Source organism: Tympanuchus pallidicinctus, unplaced genomic scaffold, assembly GCF_026119805.1.
Source record: "Tympanuchus pallidicinctus isolate F22 unplaced genomic scaffold, pur_lepc_1.0 scaffold20, whole genome shotgun sequence".
In the NCBI taxonomy this organism is placed as follows: domain Eukaryota; kingdom Metazoa; phylum Chordata; class Aves; order Galliformes; family Phasianidae; genus Tympanuchus; species Tympanuchus pallidicinctus.
In genome coordinates this window covers 3,614,259-3,638,795 of record NW_026294722.1, presented here as the reverse complement: position 1 = coordinate 3,638,795, position 24,537 = coordinate 3,614,259, and the positions used below count along the sequence as shown (strand labels likewise).

General features: G+C 51.7%; 1 protein-coding gene across 3 annotated transcripts; it reads left to right on the top strand.

Annotated features, from left to right (window-relative positions):
* The first annotated feature begins 1,182 nt into the window (after positions 1–1,182).
* On the top strand, positions 1,183–24,535 carry LOC128081069 (BPI fold-containing family B member 4-like). Of its 3 annotated transcripts, XM_052683974.1 has the most exons (21): positions 1,183–1,704; positions 2,299–2,360; positions 3,233–3,369; positions 9,020–9,318; positions 13,168–13,379; positions 13,490–13,629; positions 15,034–16,334; positions 16,874–16,988; positions 17,073–17,177; positions 17,391–17,546; positions 18,558–18,621; positions 18,941–19,004; positions 19,349–19,440; positions 20,189–20,362; positions 20,575–20,628; positions 20,902–21,069; positions 21,151–21,218; positions 22,229–22,271; positions 22,641–22,704; positions 22,883–22,959; positions 23,320–24,535. In XM_052683974.1, exons 7-21 carry the CDS (start codon positions 16,220–16,222, stop codon positions 23,341–23,343), a joined length of 1,383 nt encoding a protein of 460 aa, XP_052539934.1. In that variant the 5' UTR covers positions 1,183–1,704; positions 2,299–2,360; positions 3,233–3,369; positions 9,020–9,318; positions 13,168–13,379; positions 13,490–13,629; positions 15,034–16,219; the 3' UTR covers positions 23,344–24,535. The 3 variants fall into 3 exon arrangements, with proteins under 3 accessions (XP_052539934.1, XP_052539933.1, XP_052539935.1); XM_052683973.1 differs by lacking the exon at positions 9,020–9,318; XM_052683975.1 differs by lacking the exons at positions 1,183–1,704; positions 2,299–2,360; positions 3,233–3,369; positions 9,020–9,318 and having other exon boundaries at positions 9,449–13,379.
* Positions 24,536–24,537: the final 2 nt, after the last annotated feature.

The following is a 24,537-nucleotide window of genomic DNA, read 5'->3' as shown; positions in this document are numbered from 1 at the left end:
CCCTTGGAGTGTGCTGGGGGAAGCATTGCTGCAGTTCATCCCCACCACTGAGATGTTGTCCTCCTGCAGTGCTCTGTGGGTGCTTTGTTCTGTAGGGTGGACATCGCTGGTGCTGGAGCTGGGGTTGCACTGCAGGAGTGCAGATGTGGAACCCGGGGGCTTTTGATGCACATAAAATCTTCTTGACCATTACTTGGTTACTTGGAGCTCAGAATCACGCTTCCACCGACTTGAAATGCTGCGTTATTCCACCGGTGATGTGCTGGGATGTGGGGCTGCCTGAGGTCTGTGCGGTGAGGATGAGGTTTGTGTGGGACTGCGGGGCACCCAGGTCAACCCGTGGGCTGCGTGGGGTTGGTTCTGAGCTCTGCTACTAAAAGCCAGCCAATGCTGGGAGTCAGAAAGCTGTGCTTTGTGAGACTGGACGCACAGTCCTACCCGATGTGCATTGGAACTCAACTGAAACTGCAGTCTTCTAAGTCAAATGCTGCTAAGATTTCCAGTTCCTTACATCATTTCTGTGCCCCCAGGGTGGGGGGCAGCCACGTGGTCAGCTTAAATGACCACATCATAGGTAATGTTGGTACAAGCTGTTGCAGGTGTCCTTTTTGGGAAGCAAATGACAATAAGCCCAGCTCAAACCCACAGACCTGACACAGCTACTCTGCTATGTGGTACAGTATGTGCTGTTAATCTGTTGTACTGCTCACCTATGGAGCAGCCCAGCCTTCCTTAGTGTCTTAGTTTTGTCAGATATTTGAAATACAGGCGGAATGGAAGAACCAAAAGCTCAGTCTCCATTCTGCCTGACTTGGGCTCGTGGATGTTTTCTAACTTTTATTGTTCAATTTTTTTCAGAATTCCTGGTTTGCAATGACAATTCTTACTGTAACTGTTGAAAGCCTTCAAATAAAGGCCAAAAACTTGCTGATGTTGTATCATATCGGTATTTTGTGGGGCTGCTTGAGATATGAGACAAATCTGGTGACCATCTTTCTTCATTTGTGTACCAGCACGAGGAATAATAGCGTGGGCTTATAGCACTGCTGGGATAACTCCAATGTGCAGAACATAAAACCAAGGATAGAGGCTGCTTGGTAAAGGTTGGACCAGAAATCTTCGTGCTTGGCTGTTAGATGAGGTTTATCTCATAATGAAAGTTGGGAAGGGGAAAGCACATAGCTGGCCTAAGATCTGGGAGGATGGGTGTACTTACATCCTCATTAAGACAACCTCTGTCTTCCAATCACAGCATTGTAGGGGTTGGGAGGGAACTTCATAGAGTCCAACCCCATGCAAATGTTTGTCTTTCCTCTGTAATAGAGAAGAAAGGAACAAAGTTCAACTTCAGCTTTGGTGTTTTCTGAGATCAGAGTTGAAGGCAGTTTCAGCTTTGGTGGCACAAGGGCTGATTTCTCTAAGATCAGCTCTTCCCTCAGCACAGCTGACTGGCTTGCTGAACCGTGGTCTTCATGTATGTACACTTATAATTGCATTTATTTATACAAATGCATAATATAGAGAATACAGTTTCATCTTCCAGGACCTCGTTCAAGTCTACAGGGCCAGGATAAGAGCATCCCAGCGTGCAGAACAGGCTGAGCTGCTCTCCGTGTCTGAAGAATGGTGACTGTCAGGTGAAGTTCTCAAGGCCTGGATTTGGATGGGCAAAGTGCAACAGCTACAGCAGGGACAGATGCTTTGGTATGTGTGCTCACTGCTTTGGGTGTCTGTGTCTTGGAGATGCACCTTCAGACACTTCATGTGCCACAGCAACGACACTCAGGCTCAAGGTGTAACAGCAGAGCAGTGGCTGCAACCTGCAGCTCCATTCCAACTGCCTCGGTGAAGCTTTGCTTAGCAAAGGGCATTCACAGCACGACTTCAAAGTTGCACAGGGGTTCCGAGTGCAAAATCACTGCATGCATGCCTGCTGCTTTCCATCTGGCACGTGTGAGCAGCCCGTTGCTGGGCATTGCTTTTGCAGCGCTTGGTTTTGCAGGTTTGGATGCAAATAGTTCTGCATGGCAACGGATAAAAGTTACAGATAAGATTAATGATAAGGACTTTGGTGTGTTCCTGCTGCTGACTGCGATGTTTCATAGCTCAGGTAATGTCACTGTCCTCTGGTGAAGGATGAGGGCATCCTCCTGGCTGGCATTGGCTTAATGAAGCACTTCCTAATTTTGGAACGGTGTCCCTTATAAAATGTGCTGATAAATGCCTCCTTTAAGTGGGTTCTTTTTTGGGATTTGGGTTGGTGTGGCTGTTCTCCTTCATGGCTCTGTGTTAATGCAGATGGAACGGCTCGATCAGGAAGATTGAAGAATGGAGGTGGCTCTCACCTGGAGAAGGCTGTGGTGAATTTGGAGAGGGGGAGTTATGGCACATTCACAGGGGGAAAGGACTCAAACTGATTGGGCTGAACCTCGTGTATTCATAGGGGCAGCCTTTCAAGCCAGCTTTCCTAAACCAAGCATAAGGTAATGAATGAGGGCTGGGTGCTGGAGAGCTGCAGTCAGACCGCAGTGTAATCGGGGAGCTTCAGGCTTACTCTCTTCATAGGTTCTCTTGTGCTTCTTGGTTTTCTCTTGGCATGGAATTCCTGGACATCAGTGGGATCTTTTGCCTGCCCAGAGGGGACAGAGATGCTGTGGCCTTGGATTATGGGATGCAGGTGGAGTCACAGGAGATGGGGTGGAACGACTGACGTACAGTGTGAACCTGGGACCTGCTGGGAGAGGTCCTGCAGGAAAAGCACTGCTCACAGAGCCAGGTGCATCCCCTGAGCTGCAAACCAATGCTCTGCTCCTGGAGGCGACGCTGTGGGTGCAGCACTGAGCACCATCAGTGCATTACTGTCCTTGAGGTCTTCATGCAGTGCCTTCTCTGGGTGTTTGTGCCATGCACAGCCTGGCTGAGGCACCCCTCAGGAGCTGTGTGCTCAGCAGTGATGGCCTCGGAGCCTTTCCTGTAAGGCAGTGCAGTATTTTTATTGCTTGTAAGCCACTAGCATAATATAAATATTAATACTCCCTTAGTCCCTCCTGTTTCTACTCGTTCTCAGTATTTAAATCCACTTTCTATATTCTAATGGGCTCTTTCTTTTTTGTGAAGCAGCATGCTGGGCTAGGTGGACGTCCCATCTATTCCCCTACAAGCAGAGCATTTGCTGTGAAACATGGAGGCTCAAACCCTGGTGCCATGAGGTGAAATCTTTCTTCTCTTCCAGATGCTCCTGGGGAACTGGTGCCACCAGATAAAGCTCATTCCTGAGCTCAAGCTTGTTGCCTCCTGCTCAGCAACTGATAAGGGAGCAGCGATGCTTGCTTGGCCATGAAATAACACAGGGGAACTCCAGTAAGACAGGTCTCAGCCTCTGTTCTGTAATGTATCTGTTGCACAATGGTACCGGGTGATGCTGCTGGCATCTTAACGTTGCCTTCCCTCCAGGTAAAACCCACCCCTACCAAACTTTTTTGGGCTGTGGGAAATGCGAATTAGAGAGAAAATGTGGAAGAGGCTCAGTTTTGTTTGCGCTGTGCTGCGAGTAAATGAAGCTTTTGAAAGCTCCTGCAGGAGGAGAATGAAGGGGTGCAGGATCAGCTCCTATTACATCTGGGGGCATCCCCTGGCTGGGGCAGGCTGTGGGTCAGGGGAGCTCAGAGCTGATGGCTGTGCTGTGCTCACCCCTAGGATGCTCGAGGGCTCCTTGCTGCCTGCACGAACTGGGCATCCTCCTTGGTCTCACCTCCCTCCATTGCTCAGTTTGGCTTTCAGTCCTGTTTCTGTGCCTTTTCCTGTACGTATTACACAAGTTTCATTCCCACCATTTGAATTTGTCTTTTCCTTTTCTTACCATCACTCCCATGGCTGTTTTTGTATGCTTCTCCTTCCTGTCTCATTTGTTTTCTCCCCACTTTTCCCCTCCTAAGGTTCCACGTGCTTGCTTTTCCCTTTCTCCAAAGCGCTCCAAAAGTAATGCCTCCTATTTTATGGTGTTGCCCCATGATGTCAGAGGCGGATGTTGGTGGGATGTGGAAGTAGAGGCTGTACTTTCTGTGTATCCGAATACTCAATTCCACGTTGTTGCCATGGCAGAGGGATGGCAGATGGATGGCAGCAGAGGGGCAGTCTGCGGAATGGCATCTGAGGTGGAAGTGAGGATGGAGCAAAGGTGTTACACTGAACGCCTCCATGCAGAAAAAAAGACACCTGCTGACATTCACTGATGTTTGGTGAATGCTGACGGAGCACAGTGAGGTGGTAGGTGATGCGCTGCAGAGTGGAATGGTTTGCAAGCTCTTCATCGCTGCCTAAAAGGCACAGCTCATGGTGGTGACCGTAAAAGAACGGTGTCATGTGGCTGAGAATCTGCTCTATCGAAAAGCATCGCCGTGCTCTTTGTAGTTTCCGTGGAAACAAGCAGGAGGCATTACTTTCGGAACAAGGGTTCCGAGGCAGTCCCTCCTCGGGCCGCGCGGTTCCGGAGCGGAGCGCCACCAGGGGGCGCTGTTGGGCCGCGATTCACACGGGCGGCGCCGTCCCTGCGCGGTGATCCCGTTTCGTTTTGCCGCTCGCTCTTCGCCCTCCAAGCGGCTTTTGCCACTTCTGTCCCGCTCCCCAAATATTCCCCCATACAGGCAGCTTTCGTTCGTTTCTCCCTTTGCCTCTTTTTCCTCTGCTTTTTTTTCCGTTATCCCTGATTTTCTCTCACTTTTGCCTCGGGACCCCCTCTGCTCATAGCCCTCTCCTCCTCCTCGCTGACCCTTTCACACACATCTGCCCTCCACAGCCACTGCTGAGCTCCGTGCTGTGCTGCAGGGGACCCACAGTCATCTCCACGCATAGCCGTCCACCTCTGCTCACATCCCACCAGCGATTGCTTTGAGAGAGAGGCATCGTCTGTTTTAATGGCTCCCTGGAGACGGCTGCTGTAGGCAAAGTGCCATGAAGGTGTTTTCTTTTTCTGTGGTTGAGACGATGCACGCTTATCATGGCTGTTATTTCTGATGCTGCTTCGTTAGCAGCGCAGAGATTCGTGTCTTAATCAGCTGCTCTGCGCTGATGGCAGCAGGGAACTGCAATGGTTCTGTAGGAGCTGCTGAGCAGGAGGCCCTACAAACTGAATTTCAGAGCTCGCCTGCCACCTTCACAACAACTCAGCAGCATCATGCAGTTGGGATTTTCCTGCTGCCCTGCTTTTTTTTTTTCCTCTGCCTGACTTTAGTTGTGTGTTCACACAATTTTGCCACCCTGCGCGTGACGGAGCGCTTTGTCTGTTGGTAGGAATGTGCTGATGGACGGCTCTGTCTGTGCTGTTTGTTACAGCACGGCAACTTCTGCGCATGCATCGCCTTCCGGGGCAAGCAGTGTTGGTGGGAGATGGGTGATCCTGGCGGGGAGATGAGCACTGATGAAGTATTTCAATATCTGCTGAGATCTAATGACTTCCTCGTTACTATCACAGCACTGCAGGTGCCCTTAATGCATTGTTTCTCCTTTAGCATGGTCACAGAGCCTCCAGTTTCAGTTTAGAGATCTCCTAAACTCGGTTATCATGCTGTCTCTGATTGCTATCGCCTTCTGCTTCTGCTGCGAGCTAGCAATGAGTTTGTTCTTGTTTGCACAGCTGCGTAAGGAAGAGCTCTGGATTTTCTTGCTGGAAAGTACTGGTGCATGCCTGATGTGACCCCAGGGCTGTGGGTGCTGGCTGTGCCCTCGGCAGAGCATCCTTTGGGTGATCTTTAAGGTCTCCCCAACCACAGCTGTGATGTGACGGCTCCCAGTGCCTGTGGCAGCTGATGCTGCTGTGCTCCTGGTGCTTATTGTTGGAGCCAGCAGACAGCATTCAGTGCCCTGTGACGTAAGGACAGCCGGGAGCATCAATGGAGGCTTTCACAGGACGTGACTCACCGCCCATGGAGGAGCCAGGAGGGATCCATGAGAAGCGTGCAAAAGGAACAAAAAGGTTTTGTGCAAGCTCTGAGCCAGGCTGATGGCAGGGAAACCCGGCGGGGGACCTCATCCACCCCGTCTGAACAGTGCCCTGTGTGTGCAGCGCTGCTGCTGCTTTGCTTTCCACTGGGCTTCGGCGTCTGCCTCCGATGCATCTGGGAGGAGCTGAAGGGAACTTCAGCAAGTAGAGGTTAGCCTTCCTCCCATGGTGTCTCCCTGTTCTCACTTCTTTCAGTTCTGCTTTGTTTGGTTTGCTGATCGCTGGCATCGTTGTGCCAGGAGAAAACCCATGGAGAGGCAGTTGGTGCCTGCAGCCATGTGTGGGTCACGCAGCTTTGTGGGTGTTGTGCCCGCTGCTGCGAGCTGCACTGAGCCTTTCTTAAAACATATCTCCTCAACACCAACCAAGCAGGCTTGTTTTGACACCTAATTAAGTTAATTTAGGGGGCTTAATGCAGTTCAGCAGCAGCTGAAATCACACTCTCCCATCCGATCTGATATATCGATTCCACCGGTGCTTTGTCCGTAAACCTCCTCCTGTCTCTGTGCAGCTGTAATTGTGTTTGAGAAAGGGAAAATTATATCTGTGCCCACACACCCAGAGTGTGTAATTACTGCACTGAAATACCTCTGGGGTGAGCTGAGACCGCCCCAGGGACAGGAAGGAGTTCATCAGATCTTTTCTCTGTGGATTCTGAGCTGTCTTAGAGTTGTTGGCTCCTATGCTCTGGTCTGGAGGGGATGGCAGAGGGGCTGCAGGGCTGCCCAGCAGCTGCCAACACTGCCAGAGTTTGTGGGGAACGGTGCTGCTGCTCTCATCAGCATCGCTCGTTCATTGAGGTCAGTGCAATGAGCAGCTCTCCCCTGCAGTCAATGTGTGCTTCTCTCTGGTTTTGGGCCTCTGGCAGCAAATGGCTCTGCTGGAGCCAGTGGAGGATCCTCTCCCAGGGGGTTCACATGGAACCCAGAGCACCTTGCACCCCTGCAGCACTGTGGGCTCCTGCTGGAGCAGCGATGGTGGGCAAAGCTCACCCAGCAGAAATCTCCTCCCTGCCACGCAGCGTGGGGCAGAACTTCAGCAATGCATTCTGTCGATTTTCTTACAGAGCCATTTCTGCCTTTCAGATCAAACTTCTCCCAGAACCCTCGAGAGCTTTTGCTCTGGAAGCAGCATTAAATGAAATCAATTCCTCATCCGCAGGGATGCTCCCTTCCCTGAGGCCTTTTTAGCCAAAACCCAAAGCGCAGAAGCCAGGAGCAAGCAGTGTGAGCGTGGTTCTGTTCAGTTTGTTTGGGTTTCTTTGTTCTTCCACCCCCCCCGAAACAATTTAAGTGTCTGCTCTTTGCTGAAGCAGTTGCATCTCTAATCACGTAGATTCAGAGCCAGGCAGGGGTGGGAGGGCTCTGGGCAGCCCAGCATTGGGTCTCAAAAGGAAATCAGTTACATGCATGCTCTGAGCCTTTCTGGTTTTTCTTCGCCCCTCCTCCTGATGTGTGAGTTTTGAAAGGTTCCTTAAACTGCACGGGGTTCATGCAATGCAAAATGGAATTTTCTTCTGCCATTGGTGACAAATGCTGCGAAGCAAAACCAACAGCAACAAACTCAGCCTTGCAACGTGCTGTGGGTTCCAGGCCTAGGAAGAACACTTGCTTGTTTAACCGTATTCTTTCCTCCTGTTGGTCCTCTTTCCAAAAATAACCCGTCTCTGTGACCATCCCCCAACCTCTGGGGCTGCCTATTGCTGCTGCTGGGGTTCACAGCTCCATCGCCCCTTCTCTTCTTCGCCAAGCAGACGTTTCATACCAGTGAAGACATGGAGTGGAGGAGAGGATCTGCGCTTTGTTTGCAATACGGGAGCGTTGTCGTGGCGCTGCGCTGCACGGCGCACAACCCGGTGTGCGGGAGGAGCTGCTGCTGCCCGACCGGAGCGGCCCAGATGGGCTCCTCGGCGTCATTCTTTGTTCTAAAAGTCCGATGGTTTGAAGGGGGAGGAGGACTGCATCCACTCTTGCAGAGCTGCACCTCGCGAAGCTATCAGGAATTGCAGATACGGATTAGAGGACTTGAATGCGAGGTGTGTTCGGTCACCTAAATCCTATTGGCACCGTTTGAGCTTTGCCTGGGTAATTGATTCACATGTAAATGGGATGGATAAATCCTTTACAGCTGAAATACGCTCTCTTTTACCCCCGTTTCTTTGCTTCTTTCTCTTGAATGGCGCAGGACTATAATCTCACAAAGGGAGTCTTTTGCCAGGAGGGCAGAAGCCAGGTCCTATGATGCTTGTTTCTTGCATTCCTCACCTGTTAATGGCTTGGCTGTCGCTTCTGGCCCATCACCTGCTTGTGCAACGCTCCTACGAGGCCAGGTGCGCCTTTATTGCCCCAATGTTAGCTAAGGGCTGAGCATGGGACAAATCTCTTTATTTTTAGCCAAGGAGAGGAATGCAGTTGTGAAACGGGTGCCCCGCTGGCAGCCCAGGTTTGTTTGCTTTGAGGTTCTGCACAGAGGGACTCGAATTGGCGGGAGGAAAAGCCTTTGTGAGCGCTTTGCTTTGTGAGCATTGAAAGCTATGTTTTTCCATAGGGCTTCACTGATGTTCCATGAGGGACAGGGCTCCCACAGAGGAACGTTGCCTAAGCCTCCCTCCCAGCCCACTTCCATTGAACCAGCAGTGCCACAGATGGCAATTCCTGGAGGCAGAGCCTTGCAGCACAGCCCCTCACCCCCACTTGGCAGCGATGCCATCTCCCCCATAGATCACACACTGAGCTGTGTGTGGCACAGGGTGCAATTTGGTAATGCACGTTGCCAGCTGCAAAACGCTGTTTTTCCACAATAACCACCCTGTGACAGGAGGCTTGGAATTAGATGATCTTTGAGATCCATTCTGTGCCATTCTATGATTCACTGAACATTGCCACACTATTAGCTATGCATTTTTGCAGGCAATCTGCATTCTGCTCCCATCAAACTCTGCACCAGCAGACCTGACCCACTGCTGAACTGCGCCACCTCCCCACCTCACTTTGCTCACCGCCACTCTTTGGTGTCCATCAGCTTTTTCCAGGTGTCAACGAATGGCAATGGGAGTCATTTTTTCTGCATGGAGGGATTTCATATCACACCTTTGCTGCATCCTCACTACCGTGTCAGACAGCATTCTGTCAGACTGCCCCTGTGCTGCCATCCATCACACGACAAGAAAACAGCAGCATGTTGATGTTGGTGGAAAGGTTCAACCTCTGCTGCCATAGCACCAAACATCCGCTGCCAGCTGCCACTGTGGGCCAACAGCTTAAAATAGGAGGCATTACTTTTGGAGCAGCCCTGCTGAAGAACGTGGTTTGTGTACACAGGTAACAAAGCTTATTTTAACCTTGATTTTTTATTTTTATTTTTAAATTCAACCACCTACAAAAAGAGGGCAACAAAAACCCGAAGCCAGTGGGATGTGGGAGCCACGGGAGCGGCTGCAGCTGGTCGGGTTCTGCAGTGGGATTTTACTCCTCCTGTGCTTCGTCCTTGGAAGCAGCTGTTCATCCATGTGGGCACCACCAAAAAGTGGTGACGTGAATGAATAGCGATGGGGAAGTGAGGGGTGTTTCTTGCTGGAAAGAGAGAGAGCTTACGAAGGTCTGGGGAAGAGGCAGAAGCAAAGTTTCCTTTGAGTTGAAGGTCTGGTTGCAGCTCTATCTGTTCTGTTGGAAAATTCACAGGTAGTGTGTTTGTGTCAGCAGGCAATAGAATCTGCTCCCTGTGTGCCCCTGGGAATGCTCAGCCTGCTTTGGAACCTAATTAATGCCTTGGCTTTGGAGATGCCCTTTGGCAGCATTTCCCATATTTGAACCATCCATGTGAAAACACATTTCCTCCCGCCCCCAAATCCCTGCTTGAGCCGCTTATGCTGCAATCCTGTTTGCTGGAGGTGTTCTGCTGATGTGATTTCTTTCCCAGTGCTTTACTTCTGCCTCTGCTTATCTGCCCACTCCCATCCGCTGTGCTGGGGGGCACTGGGGTGGGATGGCCCCATCCAGAGCAGAGCATTGCCCCTCGCCTCCCCATAGTGGTGTATGGGGGTCTTGGAACCCCTGAGGTTCCCTTGGCTTAGGGCTGAACTGATTTGCTTCTGCATTTGTGTAACAAAGGCTGCTGTGTGCCTCCTATCATCGCTGCCAGCTGTTGAGCATCAATATTTATAGGGTTTGTTATACAGCTTCTTGCATCTCCATCGTGGATATGGGGAGGGGAAAAAAAAAAAAGCCAATCAAATGGTTTGTGCCCACTGCTGCCATCGTCCAGAATGTGAATTTCTCTCCCCATCTCTATATGGGGTTGCCACAAACAGGGGATTTTGTGCCTGGCTTTGGCTGTATAGAATACATCCATAAATCATACAGGGAGCAGCTGCCGCTCTCCGCCGAGCCAAAATGCATCAGATATAAAACACTGCTCAGTTCCTCAGTTTGGTGGGGATAAAGTTGCTGTAGTGGAACGTTGTTACAGGCTGCTGTTAATTCACCTCAGGGCTGCTTGTAATAGCACAGCACAATTCCCCTGTGAGAAGGAGATGGGTGTTGTGACATCAGGCAGGGATGGAAGGGAGGTTTTAGGAATCAAAGCTTTGTGGAAGGAATAACTGCAGTTTGTGCTGTGATACGGGGGGAGTTCCCTGCTTTGTTACTGATGGAAGCCCTGACAATTCCAGGCAGTTCTGTCACAAATCCCACAGCAGCTCGGCACTGAATGAGGGGCTGAGTGCTGCTGATGGTGACCAGGATGGCTGCTGGGTTTGGTTCATCCTTGTGTGGTTTTCAGCTGTGTGCCAGGCAGGAATCTTGCTTCTGCCCAGCTCCTGGCTTACAGCTGCTTTCACCCAAGCAAAACAGCTTAGGAAATCTGTCCTAAATGTTTGACACTAGACTCAGTGCCTCGCAGAAATGTCATTGGCACCGTGTTCAGCAGCGGGCCGTGGTGCTGCTGGTCTGACACAGTGCTGTCCCTTCAGCCTAAAGGGGAGGGAAAGCAATGGGGAAAGCTGCACTGTTTTCTGAACAAGGAGCCAACGTCTGATCAGGGCTCTGCTTTTTTTCCTTAGAAAAAGAGGCTTCAGAATGTCCCATCTCCTCCTTGCACAGTGGTTGGGCTGAAAAAAGTGAGAGCTGGGTGGGTTTGAAGGCGTTACCACGCTGTGGGAGCACGGAGCTGCCGTGCTGCTGTGTTGTGTGGGGTCCTTCAGTGCCCAAGCCCCTTGTGGGCACTGGGATGAGCAGTGGGAGGAAACGAATTACAATCCCTGTTCTTATCAGATCCTGAGCCTGATGCTCTGCGTCCAGCGCAGTGCTGCTGGTGGCTGCGGTCACATTAAGCGTGCTCCCTGCAATAGCCTTCCATTTCTGCTGGAAAAGAAAGAAGTGTTTGCAGCAAGAGCAGAGCCCAGGGAGAGGAGCTCTCAAACTGTTAGAGCTGACCCTGGTGCAATGTGTGAGGGCTGCAAAGTGCCAGCATTCAATGAGAGTATTTCTTCCGAGCTGCGCCGCGCCGACTCAGGGAATCTCAGGGCTGCGTTTCTGTTTCAGTAATGCTGCAGCAAATGAGGAGTTGGGTTTTGGATTCAGACTGCTCCAAGTAAGCCTCCCGAGCTCTCCCCTCCCACACACAGTGCTGCTGGTGGGGCTGCTCAGTTCGGTGCTGTGCTGGTGCTGCTGGTCTCTGTGTCGCACAGCAGCTCCCTGCGGACGGCGGCTGCTTTGATGCCACTTGATGTGAAGCACATGAAAAAATCCTTCGCTTGGGTTCTAAAGTCTCACTAAAAAAAATCCAGCCGGGACTTTGATGTTGAGGAGATGCCGCTCAAAGTGCCCCAACCCTCTGAAGCCCGCCTGCCTGCCCTTATCTCAGAGGCAGAGCAGCGAGTGGGCGCCTTGGGCAATAAAACAGCAGCAGCGGCAAAACTGTGCGCTGATTACTTATGGTCTGAGCATCTGCAGGCAGGAGAGGAAATCGCCGTGAGGGACCTGTGGTGCCTTGAAGGACCCTGCACTTTGTTGTGGAGGCTGTGAATGGCTGCTTGAGGACCTTTCGCCGCCGTGCAGCTGAGTGATGCCCCGTGCTGGGATGCTGCTGGGTTCAGGGCAGCTGTGCTGGGATGCAGCAGGACTGCTGGTGGCTGTTGCTGGAGGATCAGACCGTGCTGCTCTGGCATTCCCCACGTCTTGCTGCTGCTGTGCGAGTGAGAGAGTGAAATTGGCCTTGAACCAATTTGGTTTTATTATTTTTTCAGTTTTATTTTAACTTCTCTCAGCAGTGTGGCATACCAGGGCCTGGTGTGTGGTTGGCTCCCGTGTGCTATATTTGTTTTCCAGGGTGATGCTCGGTGCTCTGCAATGTGTCACACACTGCACCAAATTGCTTTTCACAGTTAAGAGGGAATTAAACGATCTCCTTTTTTGTCTATATTGCGTTTTTGTGCACAGGAATCAATCCAACCCCACTGTGAGTTGGTTTAGGAATGCTCTCCTAAAATAATTTTCTGCACAGCATTCCCAGCCCATTCCTGTTTGGTGCTGGCTCTGACGGGGTAAGCAGGACTGTGCCTGATGGCGCCAGGCTGCAGAATAGCTTTTGAGTTCACTGCCTGCCCCATCGAGCAGCACCAGGCCTGGTACAACCCCATAGGGCTGGAGGGATGAGCCCGCTGTTCTGCCCGCCGGCCGCCGGTTCGAATCCCGCCTCGGCACTTTGTGTGGTGAGCACTGGGGCTCCCTTAGAAATGGGCATTTATTTATATCACTAGTGGCAGGGCTGTGATTTACCCCCAGAGGGATGTCTGCACAAAGCATGGTGCTAATTCTGTATGCTGTGCTGAGGATGTGTCCAGAGATGCTGTGTCCTGTCTTCATTAAAAGCTGAGCGAGATGGAAGGCTGAAATCTTTGCTTACAGAAGACATATGTGTGTAATATAAGGCTGCTGCTAATTCTTCCTTGAGATTGATAGAGAACATCGAGGACAAATTCACTCAATATCGTGTTTGCTTCTGTAAATGAAGCTTCCCCGAACCTGAGGCAAGACAGAAACATGACTTGGTGTCTGTGCTGCTCTCTTTCAGTCAAATGGAAATAGCTGTCTTTATTTAAGAGGTCTCTGTTGGCACTGCGGTGCCGATGCTTCCTGAGACAATGCAATGGACAGAAATCTATTTTCCAGGCTGGAAGGAAAGCAGAGAAACAAAACAAAGAAAACACCAACAAATTGGAAGAATGAAGAGTGAGGAGGAATTGAAGTGTCCACAGAGTTCACAGTGCGGGTGACTGGAAGTGATGGGGGAAAGGCAGCGAATGCTGCTTGTGTAACACACAGCGCTGGGTCTGAATGCAGGACTGCTCTGCCTGTGTCCATGTGCAGCACTTGGTAACAAGGTCTGTACCCTTTGGTTTGATAACATTCATTGTACTTCACTAAGCTGGGAAAAGATGGTTTCCTGTCTATAGAATTCCTGGTGATGCTGATTTGTTGTTTATCCTTGTAGTGTTTGTGCTGTGTGCTCTGCTGTGCACCCAGAAGCCAGCACTGCTGTCCCTTGAACTCATCTTCTCCCTCAGTGCTATCTGCTCATCCTTCCTGAGATTGTTTCTACATCCTGAGTTCCATATGTAGGAAACTGCACAGGTGAGTGATCAGACACAGCCGCACGGAGGGACGCTTCTGACGTCTGTTCATGCTGTGCTGCAAGCATGGCACAGCCAGCAGAGAGCAATGTGTGCCCCAGGTCAGCATGAGCCTGGGTCTCCCCGAGGCTCAGTGCTGCTATGGGTGCTCAGCCCTGCTGAGAGGTGTGAGCACGGCTGGGGGTTTGGTGGGCCTGGGATGGAGCCTGGTCCTGACTGCAGGGCTCAGTGCCTGCGGCTCTGCTCTTATCTCCGGGAGTTTCCATGTCCTGTTTGATGGGATCTTGCTGCTAGAAGTGAGCTGCTGAGCCCAGTTTTGGGATGATTCCTTCATTGCGATCTGAGCAATCCCATAAACAGGATGGGGAAATAACCCTCTGCTATGCAGGGCTATGAGGCAGAGTGAGCAAAGCACTGAAGAACATTGCTGCATGTTTGGTGGTGGCTCCTGGGCTGCATTGCTGCTGCCCATCACAGTGGTGGAGACCTGCAGCTGCTGCACACACCGTGCTGTGCTCCCCAGGAGAGGGGAGAGCTGGGGCTTACAGCAGGTACAGCTGCACTTTGGCTGTTCTGGAACCGGGCTGGGAGCTGTCGGTCTGGCAGCAGCCTGCATTAGTATGTTCTCTGTATTTTCTCTTCCCCAGATGTTGCTCTAACAGCCCCACTCCGTTCATTTGCCGTTCCATTGCTATACCCGAGTGCTTCCTCCCTTTCTGCAGCTCTCTTTGGCTGGCTCCTTTGTTTTGTTGACATCAGAGAAATCACTTTCCATTGACATTTGAGCAGAGCAGTTCCATTCATGCCCTCAGCAGCTGCTCACCACCCCACAAGCAGCAGGCAGTGTTTGCTCAGGGCAGTGCTATCAGAGGGCACAATTTGTGCCACCAGGTTTAGTTTTTTCCTCTCGAGAGACAGTGCTCAGTTTATGTATTCTTAATACGGAGTTTCTATTTCCCCTTTGAAGGAGTTTTATGGGCTGAGGTTACTCTTTCTTTTTATTCACCACATAACAATAAAGCAGTGTTGTGCTCCCGCAGCCTGCAAACCTCCAGCACGTATCACAGCCATAAAACCCTGGTGCTGTTATTCAAACTGGGGCAGAAGAATTCTCCGTATTTTCATTCAGGTTGCTCACTCATTTATTTTATGACACGTGTGTGGTTCTCCCTGAGCTCCTACGGTTCTTAACGCTGGAGAATAAGAAATGGCAGATTTAATCACGTTGAATAACGTACATTTGTTTGCTTTAACACCGCTCTGCGAAGCGCCTCGGGGCTGCTTGGGGCATCCATGTGCAGTTTCTCTCAGCAGCCCTTCTGCTTTCCAGCCTTTGTGTTGTGACGATCTCTTCCTGAGTTCCTTGCGATGCTTCATTTTAATATATATTCCCTTGTCACTGCAGAGCTGAGCTCAGCCTTCTTGTGACACCTGAAGCATTGCTGTGAGGGGAGACTGAGATCCAGGTGAGCGAGAGGAGCAAAGGGTGGGACTGAGCAGCAGAAACCCATGCAGAGAGGAGGAACACCCGTGCTGGGGCACAAAGCACACTGCCTGCTTGCAGTGTGAGGCACTGGAGCTTGGATGCTGCCGTCCCAAAGGGCACGAGCTGCGATGGGAGCACACAACCCTAAGGGCAGCAGCGTGTGTTCCCCTGCCAGCTGCTCCCTGAGAGTGATGCTATCAGCTCAGCTTTGTTCTGCTGCGTGCAGCCTCGCTCTGCTGCACAGCACCGAGCAAAGCGCTGATAGATAGGATCTGCCCAGCCCTGCACAATGGAAAGTGCCACGGCACCCAGCCAGGGCCCAACCTCAGCCCTCCTTTGGGATCTGCTCCCGCAGCACTGCTGTGTCACACTGATGCTGCTGGCTTTGTGCATTTCTGTACAGCTGTGTTTCTCACAGTTGTTCTTTACAGATGCATTAGAAATCCATCTGAAGGTCAGTCTTAACAAAGCTGATGCTTATCAGCTTTCTCCAAGTTGCTTTTTTAAATTTTTTTTTTTTTTTAAATATTTTGGTGAAGAAAATCATTTTCCAAAGCTGCATTTGAAACATCCATGAGCACTGTTAATCCCACAGCTCCTCAGGGTGAGGAGATCTGGTCCCATCCCACCCCACAGCCCCATTAGCCCCCGGTGTGACCTGTGTGCTGCAGCTCCCCCAAAAGATGGTTTCCTTCCAGCATGGGGATCCCACAGGTCACCACTTTGGACACCTTTGTAAGGCAGAGAGGGGAAAAAGCAGTGCCCAGGTGAGTGCCCCAGGATGGGAAGGGAAGCTGCTGCTGGGAAAGGCAGCAGTGACACGGTGCTGTATAAATCATCAGCCTGGCAGCTGGGTGTTGCTGGCAGAGATGCAGGAGGTGCCCACTGCTGGGATGCGAAAAGGTGTGTCCAGGTGGTGGCAAATTTGATATAAGGGCAGCTGCTGGAGCTGCTGCTGCAGCGCCAGAAGAGCGGGCAGGAGCCGGGTGCTGTGCAGAGCCGGGCTGAGACGGCATCTCCCAGTGCAGGTGACAGCAGAGCAGAGTCTTGCAGTGCCATCCCTGTCCTTTTGCACTGCTCATGCCACCGCTTCCCCTGCTGCAGGATGATGAAGCCGCTGAAGCTTTTTGGAATGGTCATCTTCTGTGGGCTGCTCTCTCCCACCCAGGGGGTTCTATCTGGCCTGTCCTGTGCCGTCAGTCCCAAGGCCACGCAGCAAGGTAATGGGAGTGGTGGTGGTCCCATGGGGCCGGTATGTGGTAAAACCCCTGGCTGCTGTCATTGCTGTACGCTTCCTCGGGGCTGCAGGAACCATTGCTGGGTTCACAGGGAGGGAGACCTTCTGTCTCCAGGACAGGGGTGGCATTCTGCTCCAAACAGCCATGCAGAACTTTAGGATTCTGGATCCTTTCCTCTCCTCTTTGTCTTTGTTTTCATTTCCCTGTTAGAGCAGCTGATTTTTTTGCCAACAGCCACGGTGAAGCTTAGCAGCCACCTTCATGTGCACAGTGCTCTGGCTTACTTCTTGTTGCTTCTGTTCCAAAAGCAGACCAAAGGAAAGCAAAACTAATGCCCTCTGGAAGCAAGCAGCAAGCAGTGGGCTGCAGCTGTGCCGTGCTCCTGCTGAGCCCAGTGAGGGCAGCTTTGTTATTAGGCATTATAAAACATCACCCCCCCGCTATTTGACCACATGGATGTTGGAAATGGCTCACACAGGAGTTTGGGGAGAGGTGGGAGCTCACACGGAGCTGTTTTGCAGCGCTGTCCAATGCCATCATTCAGAACGGGCTTCTCCAGAAGCACCTGCAGGGCCTGGTGCTGCCGAACATCATGAGTGACGGGGGTCTGCTGAACTCCCCCACCATCATCACGGGGTGAGCAGGGCTGGGCATTGCAGGCAGTGCTTTGCCCTCGGGGTGTTCTGTAGGTTTGTGATGGCTGTTTGCTGCTTTTTGCAGGCTGCACCTGGAGAGGTCCCGGATGCCCACACTGTCAATGGAGCTGCTGCCTGGGATTGGGATGCAGTTGGTCATCACCGTGCGCCTGGATCTCAGTGGTAACTGGTGAGTGTGCAGAGCTCCGGGATGCTGTCAGGTCTGCATGTGTCCCATAGCACAGTGCTTTGAGTCCTGCGTGGGTTCACCTATAATAAACCCACGTGTAGCAGAGAATGGCTTGTGGCCTTCACCACAAATTGCTGATGATGGAGGTTTTGCTGAGCACCTCTGGTGAGCGGAACAGATTCCATCTCTCAGCCTCTCATTCGCCTCTTTCAGCTTGCTTGGCCTTCTCTCCGAGGTAATTGTTATCTCCGTGGATGTGACCGTTACCACAAACATCAAATGCTCAAGTTTCGAGTCGGGTGCAGTCCAGGTCATTGCTGATGACTGCTTCTGCATTCTTGGTGCTGTAAAGATCAAGCTGCTCTCTGGGTAAGTGCTCGTGGGTTGATATTTTCCATTGCCCTGTGCTTTATCCCATGATCTGGACTGGCTGCCAGCCCTGTGCCAGCAGAGCCAGGGAAGAGATTCCTTTCCTGCTGCCAGTGGTGGTTTCTCAATGGAAAATTGGCTGCTGGAAGATGAGGGCTGACGATCTGAATGACAAGGTTTAGCATCAATTCCAATGCAGTTCTGTTAGACCTAGCTAATGAACTGATATCTGAGACATACTAACCTGAAGGTGGGGGGGAGGGGTGCCAGGAAAGCAGCCCCACTGGTGTGCCTTGCTCTGTTCTCCAGTCTTGCCCTTTGGCTGCTGTAGCAGAAAGGCATTGGGCATTTGATCCATCAGTCTGACCACTGTGGGGCTGTGTGATCCCATGCAAGTGTCCCCTCTGCAGGGGGTGGGTATGTGTATGCCCAGGTATTTCATGGTGGATCCTCAGATATGTTTGCAGGGAGAATCTCCTGTAAGTAGAGTGCTGCATGGCGAGTCCACACCATCTGCAGATTGCAGCACTGCTGTGTGTTCGAGCTCAGTAGTTCAGAAATGTATTGATTCTCAAGCTGAATGTCTCTGCACTGCCTGCAGGCAGCATATAACCCAGAGTGATCTATTTAGCAGCAGTGAGGGAATGCTTCACAGCAGATTTCTCCTCTCGTTATTCCACATGTAAATATTTTGTTTCCCGTAACTAACATGGAATTCACAGCAACAACACCTCCCCTTAAGTACAGCACTGATTTAGATGCCAGAGGGAGATGGCCAAGCTCAGGATGCACTGCGAGAAACTTCCTTGCCCACAGTGGTGTCTGCACACTCCGAGTGCTGCAGCCATGAGCCCAATCCTTCCTCCTTGAGGCACACAGCCCTTCTGCTCGTGGGACAACTGGGGCTGGGGCTGTGTGGACAGTGAAAGTCTTCTGCTTTGCTGCAGTGATGGGGAGTTGTTGGTTTTTGGCTCTCATACATTCTCTTTTGTTTTTTTCCCTCTTTTCCAGTTTGCTGTCCCTGTCAGTGCATGACATTGTGCTCAGCCACCTGACAGCAACTTTGCCTGGTTTGGTAAGTCTGAAATCAGCCTTCCTCCCGTAGCAAAAATGCTATTTTGAAATACAGGGGAGAAAGCACAGCATGGCTGCAGTGAGCTGTGGCATGCCTGTGCTTTGCTCCCACAGTGGCAGGGTGCAAGGTGGGCAGCCTGGCTGCTGCTGGTGCACTTTGCCTGAGGTGTCCCCAAGCAGCCCAGGGCACCTCCACCACCCCCAGCCCATCCCAGTGCCTGCTGGCTGCCCTATGGCTTCATGCTGCAGCTCAGAGCCATCAGGGCTGCCAGAGCCATGCAGGGCACATGTGAGCTGTCCTGTGTTGTGTTCTATTGCAGCTGTGTCCAGTGATGGATATTGTCTTCAACATAGTGAACATCCAGCTCCTGAGCACTCTGGATGGTACGTCCCAGTGGAAGATGTTTGCTGTGTTTGGGTGGTGGGATGCACACGGTCCCGTGCTGCTACCCCAGTGCTTTGGGGTCCTAAAAGCTCCAAGGGCAGAGATCGACTCTGAATGAGAGCATCTCACAGCCTCGGGTTTCAGCTCCTATCTTTGAGCTACATCCACAGCTCATAACCCACAGAGTTTCATTTGGGGACGTTTTGCCAATGCTGAGTGGCAGCGATTTTACAGAGCTCCCCCAAAATGCAGGTGCTCTGTTTGTGCTGCTCCCTCTGGCTGGGACCTGGGGCTGGGAGGAGCTGTGTGTTCCCTGACCATCACCATTGTTTTCCCCATGCAGTGGTGATCCCTGTCGGCTCGAAGGGGACGGTTCACTACCACCTGGCTGGCCCACCATTCACCTTTGGTTCTTCCCTGATTATGGATTTAGATGTAAGTGAACACTGGATATCAGTGCCCTGTGCACCCCAGGCTTCATTCAGCACAACCAAACGGATGGGCTGTGCTGATGAGCTGTTCTGACAGCCAGCTAAACGTGCCAGCCCCTATCCGACCCCATCACCAGGTGATTGGGTGCTCTCTTTTGCTTTAGTAGCAAATTTGCTGTATTCTGCCCACGTTGTTTGCAGGCTGCATGGGATGAGCAGTTGCCACCCCCTTGCACTGCCTGAGCCTGTGGTGCAGCATTTTGCTTTTGCTGTGCACTCTGTGTGATGGGTGACTGCTAAACCAAGCCAACGGATGTATTTTTTTACTGCTGCCTCACAGGAAAAAGACTCAAAAAAAACCAAACAGTAATTTCAAACAGGAGAAATTAAATAAACAGAGCTAGCAAGAAGCAACTGGCAGGTGAGGAGTAAGGGCTGAAAGAAGGCTGAGTGCTCCACCTGACAGGGCAGCAGTGCTCCGTGCATTCTTTAGTGCAGATGTCATCAGGATTGGGCTTTGCTCCCACAGACAGTCAGTCTTCTTAGCAAATAGGTGACATTAGCACAGGTTTGTTGCAGTTGGAGCCATGCTCTGTAGGGTGACATGGAGCAGTGGTCTGGGATTTGGGCAAAGCGTGCTCGTTATCAGGGGCTTCAGTTACACACAGGTGTCCATCAGCTCCTTTCACACACTAAATCTGGAAGGAACAGCTCTGTGTGCAGTGCAGGACCACGTTGCTGTTTGCTCACAGGGCACGGTGCAGCAGATGGGAGGCAGCATCATCCCCCACGACTCGTATGCCTCTTCCTTGCCCCCGCTGCTGGACAGGCTGCTGATCATCGGTGTGCGCCAGAGCTTCCTCAGCTCCCTGCTGGCCCTGCTGCTCCAGATCCAGCCATACACCTTCCCCTGCTCGTCAGAAGCTGTGAGTGCCACGGTGCTACGTTGCACATCAGCAGCCCTTCCTGCTGCTGGTGGCTCTCACCTGAATGAGTGAGCGGCACTGCTCTGCACTGGGGAGGCTTGGGACTGGCCCAGGAGTGCGACTCAAGCGGCTGGGAGCAGACATGGGAAGTGGGTGGGTGGTGCTGGGACCTGCAGGATGCCCACCTGGGCTGTGCACTTCTTTCCCTGCAGTTCTCTGGAGCCAACCAGCTGAGAGATTCCATCACAGCCCTTTATCCCACTGGGGTGAGTGACTTTGACTGGGTAAGTGTTGGGTAAGTCTTGCTGGGTCCGAAGCCATCTACAGAACGCACCTGGACAAACACCTGAGCCATCTCTGGTTCTCTGCAGCCTTGTGCTTCTACTTCTCTCTGCTGTCTGGTTTTGTTCTCTGCACTTGCATAAATCTGGGCTTGTCCAAGGTGTGCATGACCTCAGGGGAGCCCCACAGAGCTGTGGGGCTGTGTGTGTCCATGGGCTGAGTGCAGGCAGCCACCTTCACGTCCCCCATCCCTGCAGTGCACCAGCTGCCCTTCGGCCAGTCCTCTGAGCATCCGTGTGGAGTCTGTGGGGAACCCCATCCTTCTCTTGGAACCCAACAAAGCCACCGTTGAGCTGTCGGTCCTGCTCCAGGTGTTCGTGAAGCACCCGGATGGGTCCATCATCAACCTGCTGCTCCTGAAGGCAGTAAGTGGAACACGAGGTGCCTGGGCTGCCAGCAGGGATGGGGCCGTGGCCTGGGCTGACCTGCTCACTGTCTGCTTGCAGGACCTCAGTCTGAACGTCCGCCTGTCGATTTCCAGGGGCAGCCTGATGCTGGCCTTCTCCCTGGGCAGGTAGCCTGTCCTCCCCTGTGGTACCTGGCCTGGGGCTCTGCTGAAGCTCATTGTGCAGGGGTGTGGTGACACAGCATGGCAGGAAGGGCAGTGCATCCCACTGGGATGACCTGAGCAAGCTGGAAGCAATGGGAGCAGAGTGCAGTGTGGGAGTTCAGCCCCATTCCGGGCTGCTGGAAGCCTCTCTAAGGCAATGTTGGCTCTGGAGCTGCTGTCTGGGCATTTTTCAAATGTGCCCCCCGGATTTCCCAAATCTGAGAATTCCATATCTGAATGGTGGCACAAAGTGGAGGAGTGATACTCATCACAGTGGTGGGAGAGTTTTAGGAGCATGGAAGGAAATATGAGTCCACTTTCTAACCAGGAGAGATGAGGCAGTCTGAAAAACTGTACCAGTGTCAGCTTGACTTTGATCCTGGGCAGCACTTCCAAGTGCCTGATATTGGACATGAGTGATAAAGGAGCAAAGGAAAATGCTATCGTTAGTGCCAGTCAAGGTATGATTAAAGATTGGGAAGCATTTCTTACAGCGTGAGGTCTGAGGAATTCAAGCCATTTACCTTGTCAAAGGGTTAGATTTAGAAGCAACATTGGCACAGCCCATATGCAGTGCTACAGACAATGGAAATGCATCAAAGGGCTTTTAATTCAATAGACAAAGATATAACAAGATTCAAAGGAAGCAGAAAAGAGAAACTCAAAGTGGAAATAAAGCAGAGGTTTTAGCTATGGAGATAACTGTGTGATTGCAGTGACAGATTGGGAACTTTGGCAGATTCTCCCGAGCTCATGATCCTTATGTTTGGGCTGGGTGCTTTTTCTAGAAGCTCTGCTCTCAGCTAAACAGAAGCTGATTCCTCTCTTAGGTGAAAAGCTACCTGGGCACAGGAGAGGAGGGGGAGTCCCTCGCCCATGGGCTGAGTAACGCAGCGCTGGGGGTGTTGGGCTGGGGGCTGAACTCCTGCTGCTGACCCACTGACTGACGTGCCATTGGCTTTTCTTTTCTGCAGAGTTTCCCTCATCTTGCAGTCATCTGACATTGGCATCAGTGATGTAAGTCCCCCATCAGGAGGGCCCTTCCCATGGGGTGTGGGGGGCATGGTGCCAGGGGTGTGAGCTATCAGCTGCAGCTCTGCACACCGTGGCAATGCTTTTGCTGCTTTTTATTACTATTATTAATTATTATTATTGCTATGCCTTTTCTAATAATGCAAATGCAAAGCCTGAAGTTTGTGCTTATTCACCCTTGCTTGGGTTGAGCTCACTGAGCTCCAGCTGAAATGTTATCCCTAGAGCTCTTCCCAAAGGAGGCACCAAATACAAACAGAAAGAAAAGTAGTTTTGATTAAAGAAAAGGCCATGTGCTGAGCTGAGCTGTGCTGCCGCACTGCTGCTCATGGTGCTGTTCCATCTTTGCCTCAGATCTCCAACCTGAAGCCACACCTCATTAAGCTGCTGGTGGAGACCTACATGCCACTTCTCAATGGTAAGGAGCCTGGGGCAGCCCTTGATTTGGAGCACTTTTGTTGCGGAGAGGGGGTGGTTTCTATGTGGCAGGGGGGTTGCTGTGTCCAAGCTGAGGCTGCAGCTGTGCTCCCACAGCCAGCTCTCAGCACTGGGGGCTGTGTCTCCCTACACTGGGTGAGGCTCTGTCTGTCTCGCAGCTGCTGCAGCCGTTGGGATACCCCTGCCTGATGTGTTCAGAATTCCTCTGATAAGAGTGGACTTCCAGATCTTGTTGGTGAGTGTTGGACGTGGCTCTGCCCTCCTGTAGGCATTGGTGTGAGTTGGGTTGCTGGGGTTGTTTCTGGCACGTGGGTCCTGCTGAGGACATGCTGCAGGGGCAGAATGTGCCACCGGATTGGAACATCCTGCAGCCCTTCGGAGCGATGCTGCACAAAGAGCCCCAAGTCATGGCAAGCTCTGAGCTCTGCAGAGAAAGGACCTGGGTCAATCTGGTGCCAACAGGGTGAACAGGAGCCAGCCGTGTGTCCCTGTGTCCAAGAAGGCCAATGGTGGCCAACAGGGGGACCGAGAGCCAGCAGTGTGCACTGGTGGCCAAGGAGAGGCTGGGCAGTGACGTGGCCATGTTACTTTGCAGGGACTGTTGTTGATCCTCGTGTGAGCCATGCACTATGCAGGCAGCTCTGGAAAGAAAGAGGGAGGAGATCCGGTCAGGATGGAGCGTTGGAACCAACATTATCATCTTTCCTTTCCTAAACGTACTGCAAGGTTCTTGGTAATATTTAAGGCACTTTAAATTAAATTGGCTTACATGGTACTGAGATGCTTGCATAAGCCAACACCAGTTAGGCAGCTCTGTGTAGAAATATTTATTTAGAGAAATTAGGGCGAATTAGAGGTCACGGTTGCAGAAGTGGCGTGTGATGCTGCAGCTAAAGTGTTAAATTCCTTGAGAATTTGGTCTTTGGGAAAGTTGTTGTCCGTGTAATGAAAAAGGGAAATTTTGCATGTGGCTCTCCAATGCGGATGTCTCCATCCGTGCTGAGAAAAGTCCAAAGCGCTGAGCAGGAGCTCGGGATGCATTTGTCACTGATTGCTTCAGCAATAAACGTGCATTCTTTTTTAGTGCTCAGAAGGAGGTTTGTGATGTTCTTGGGGATGCCCCCCTGTGCCTCCTGCTGGAGGATCTGTTCCTCTGTGACAGTGCTATGTTGGGGTTCGGTTTGAGACCTTGCATCCCAAATTTCTAACAACACTCTCGGATGGCCAGTGGCTCCTGCTGTTGGGTTTCCCTTTGCTAAAACACACGTAGGAATCAGAATGAAACTGAATTTCCAAACCAGCAGGCATCAGCTCCTGTGTCACTCAGGGTGCCCTGGGGCTGGATGAGCTCTGAGCACCCATGGTCCCAACTCAGTGGTGTGGGTCTGGCAGTGCCAACCCGGTGCCAGGAGGGGCTCAGGGCATGGTGACCCTGGCCCTTTGCTGCCAAGCTAATGAATGCTTTTCCTACTGCAGCCTATTCCTCTCGGGAAGCTAGGTTAAGATATATTAGTCAAGGAATAATGGTTGCAGCTCTACCAGCAAACTTTTATTAGGAACAGTTCCTGCTATTGCCAACCTCGGGCATTAAAATCATTAGTCAGGTCCCCAGGATGAGCATAGAAACCTTCAGGTTTTTTCCCTCCCTGCAATAAATCACACTGGCTTGTTTTGTTTCCTTTCCTATCCCCGACTCTCTGAAATATGAGGTTTTCAAGTGCTTTTCAGCTGCTCCAAAGGCTGGAAATGATGTGGACAGGGAAAGCAGATGGATGTGTAATTAACACAGCTCCATGGGCTGGGTGCTGAGCTC

Coding starts and splice junctions, on each gene's coding strand:
- LOC128081069 (XM_052683973.1), top strand. CDS start 16,220: ATGATGAAGCCGCTGAAGCTTTTTGGAATGGTCATCTTCTGTGGGCTG. Junction 17,547..18,557: donor AAGATCAAGCTGCTCTCTGG/GTAAGTGCTCGT, acceptor CCTCTTTTCCAG/TTTGCTGTCCCTGTCAGTGC. Junction 22,705..22,882: donor CTACATGCCACTTCTCAATG/GTAAGGAGCCTG, acceptor TCTGTCTCGCAG/CTGCTGCAGCCGTTGGGATA.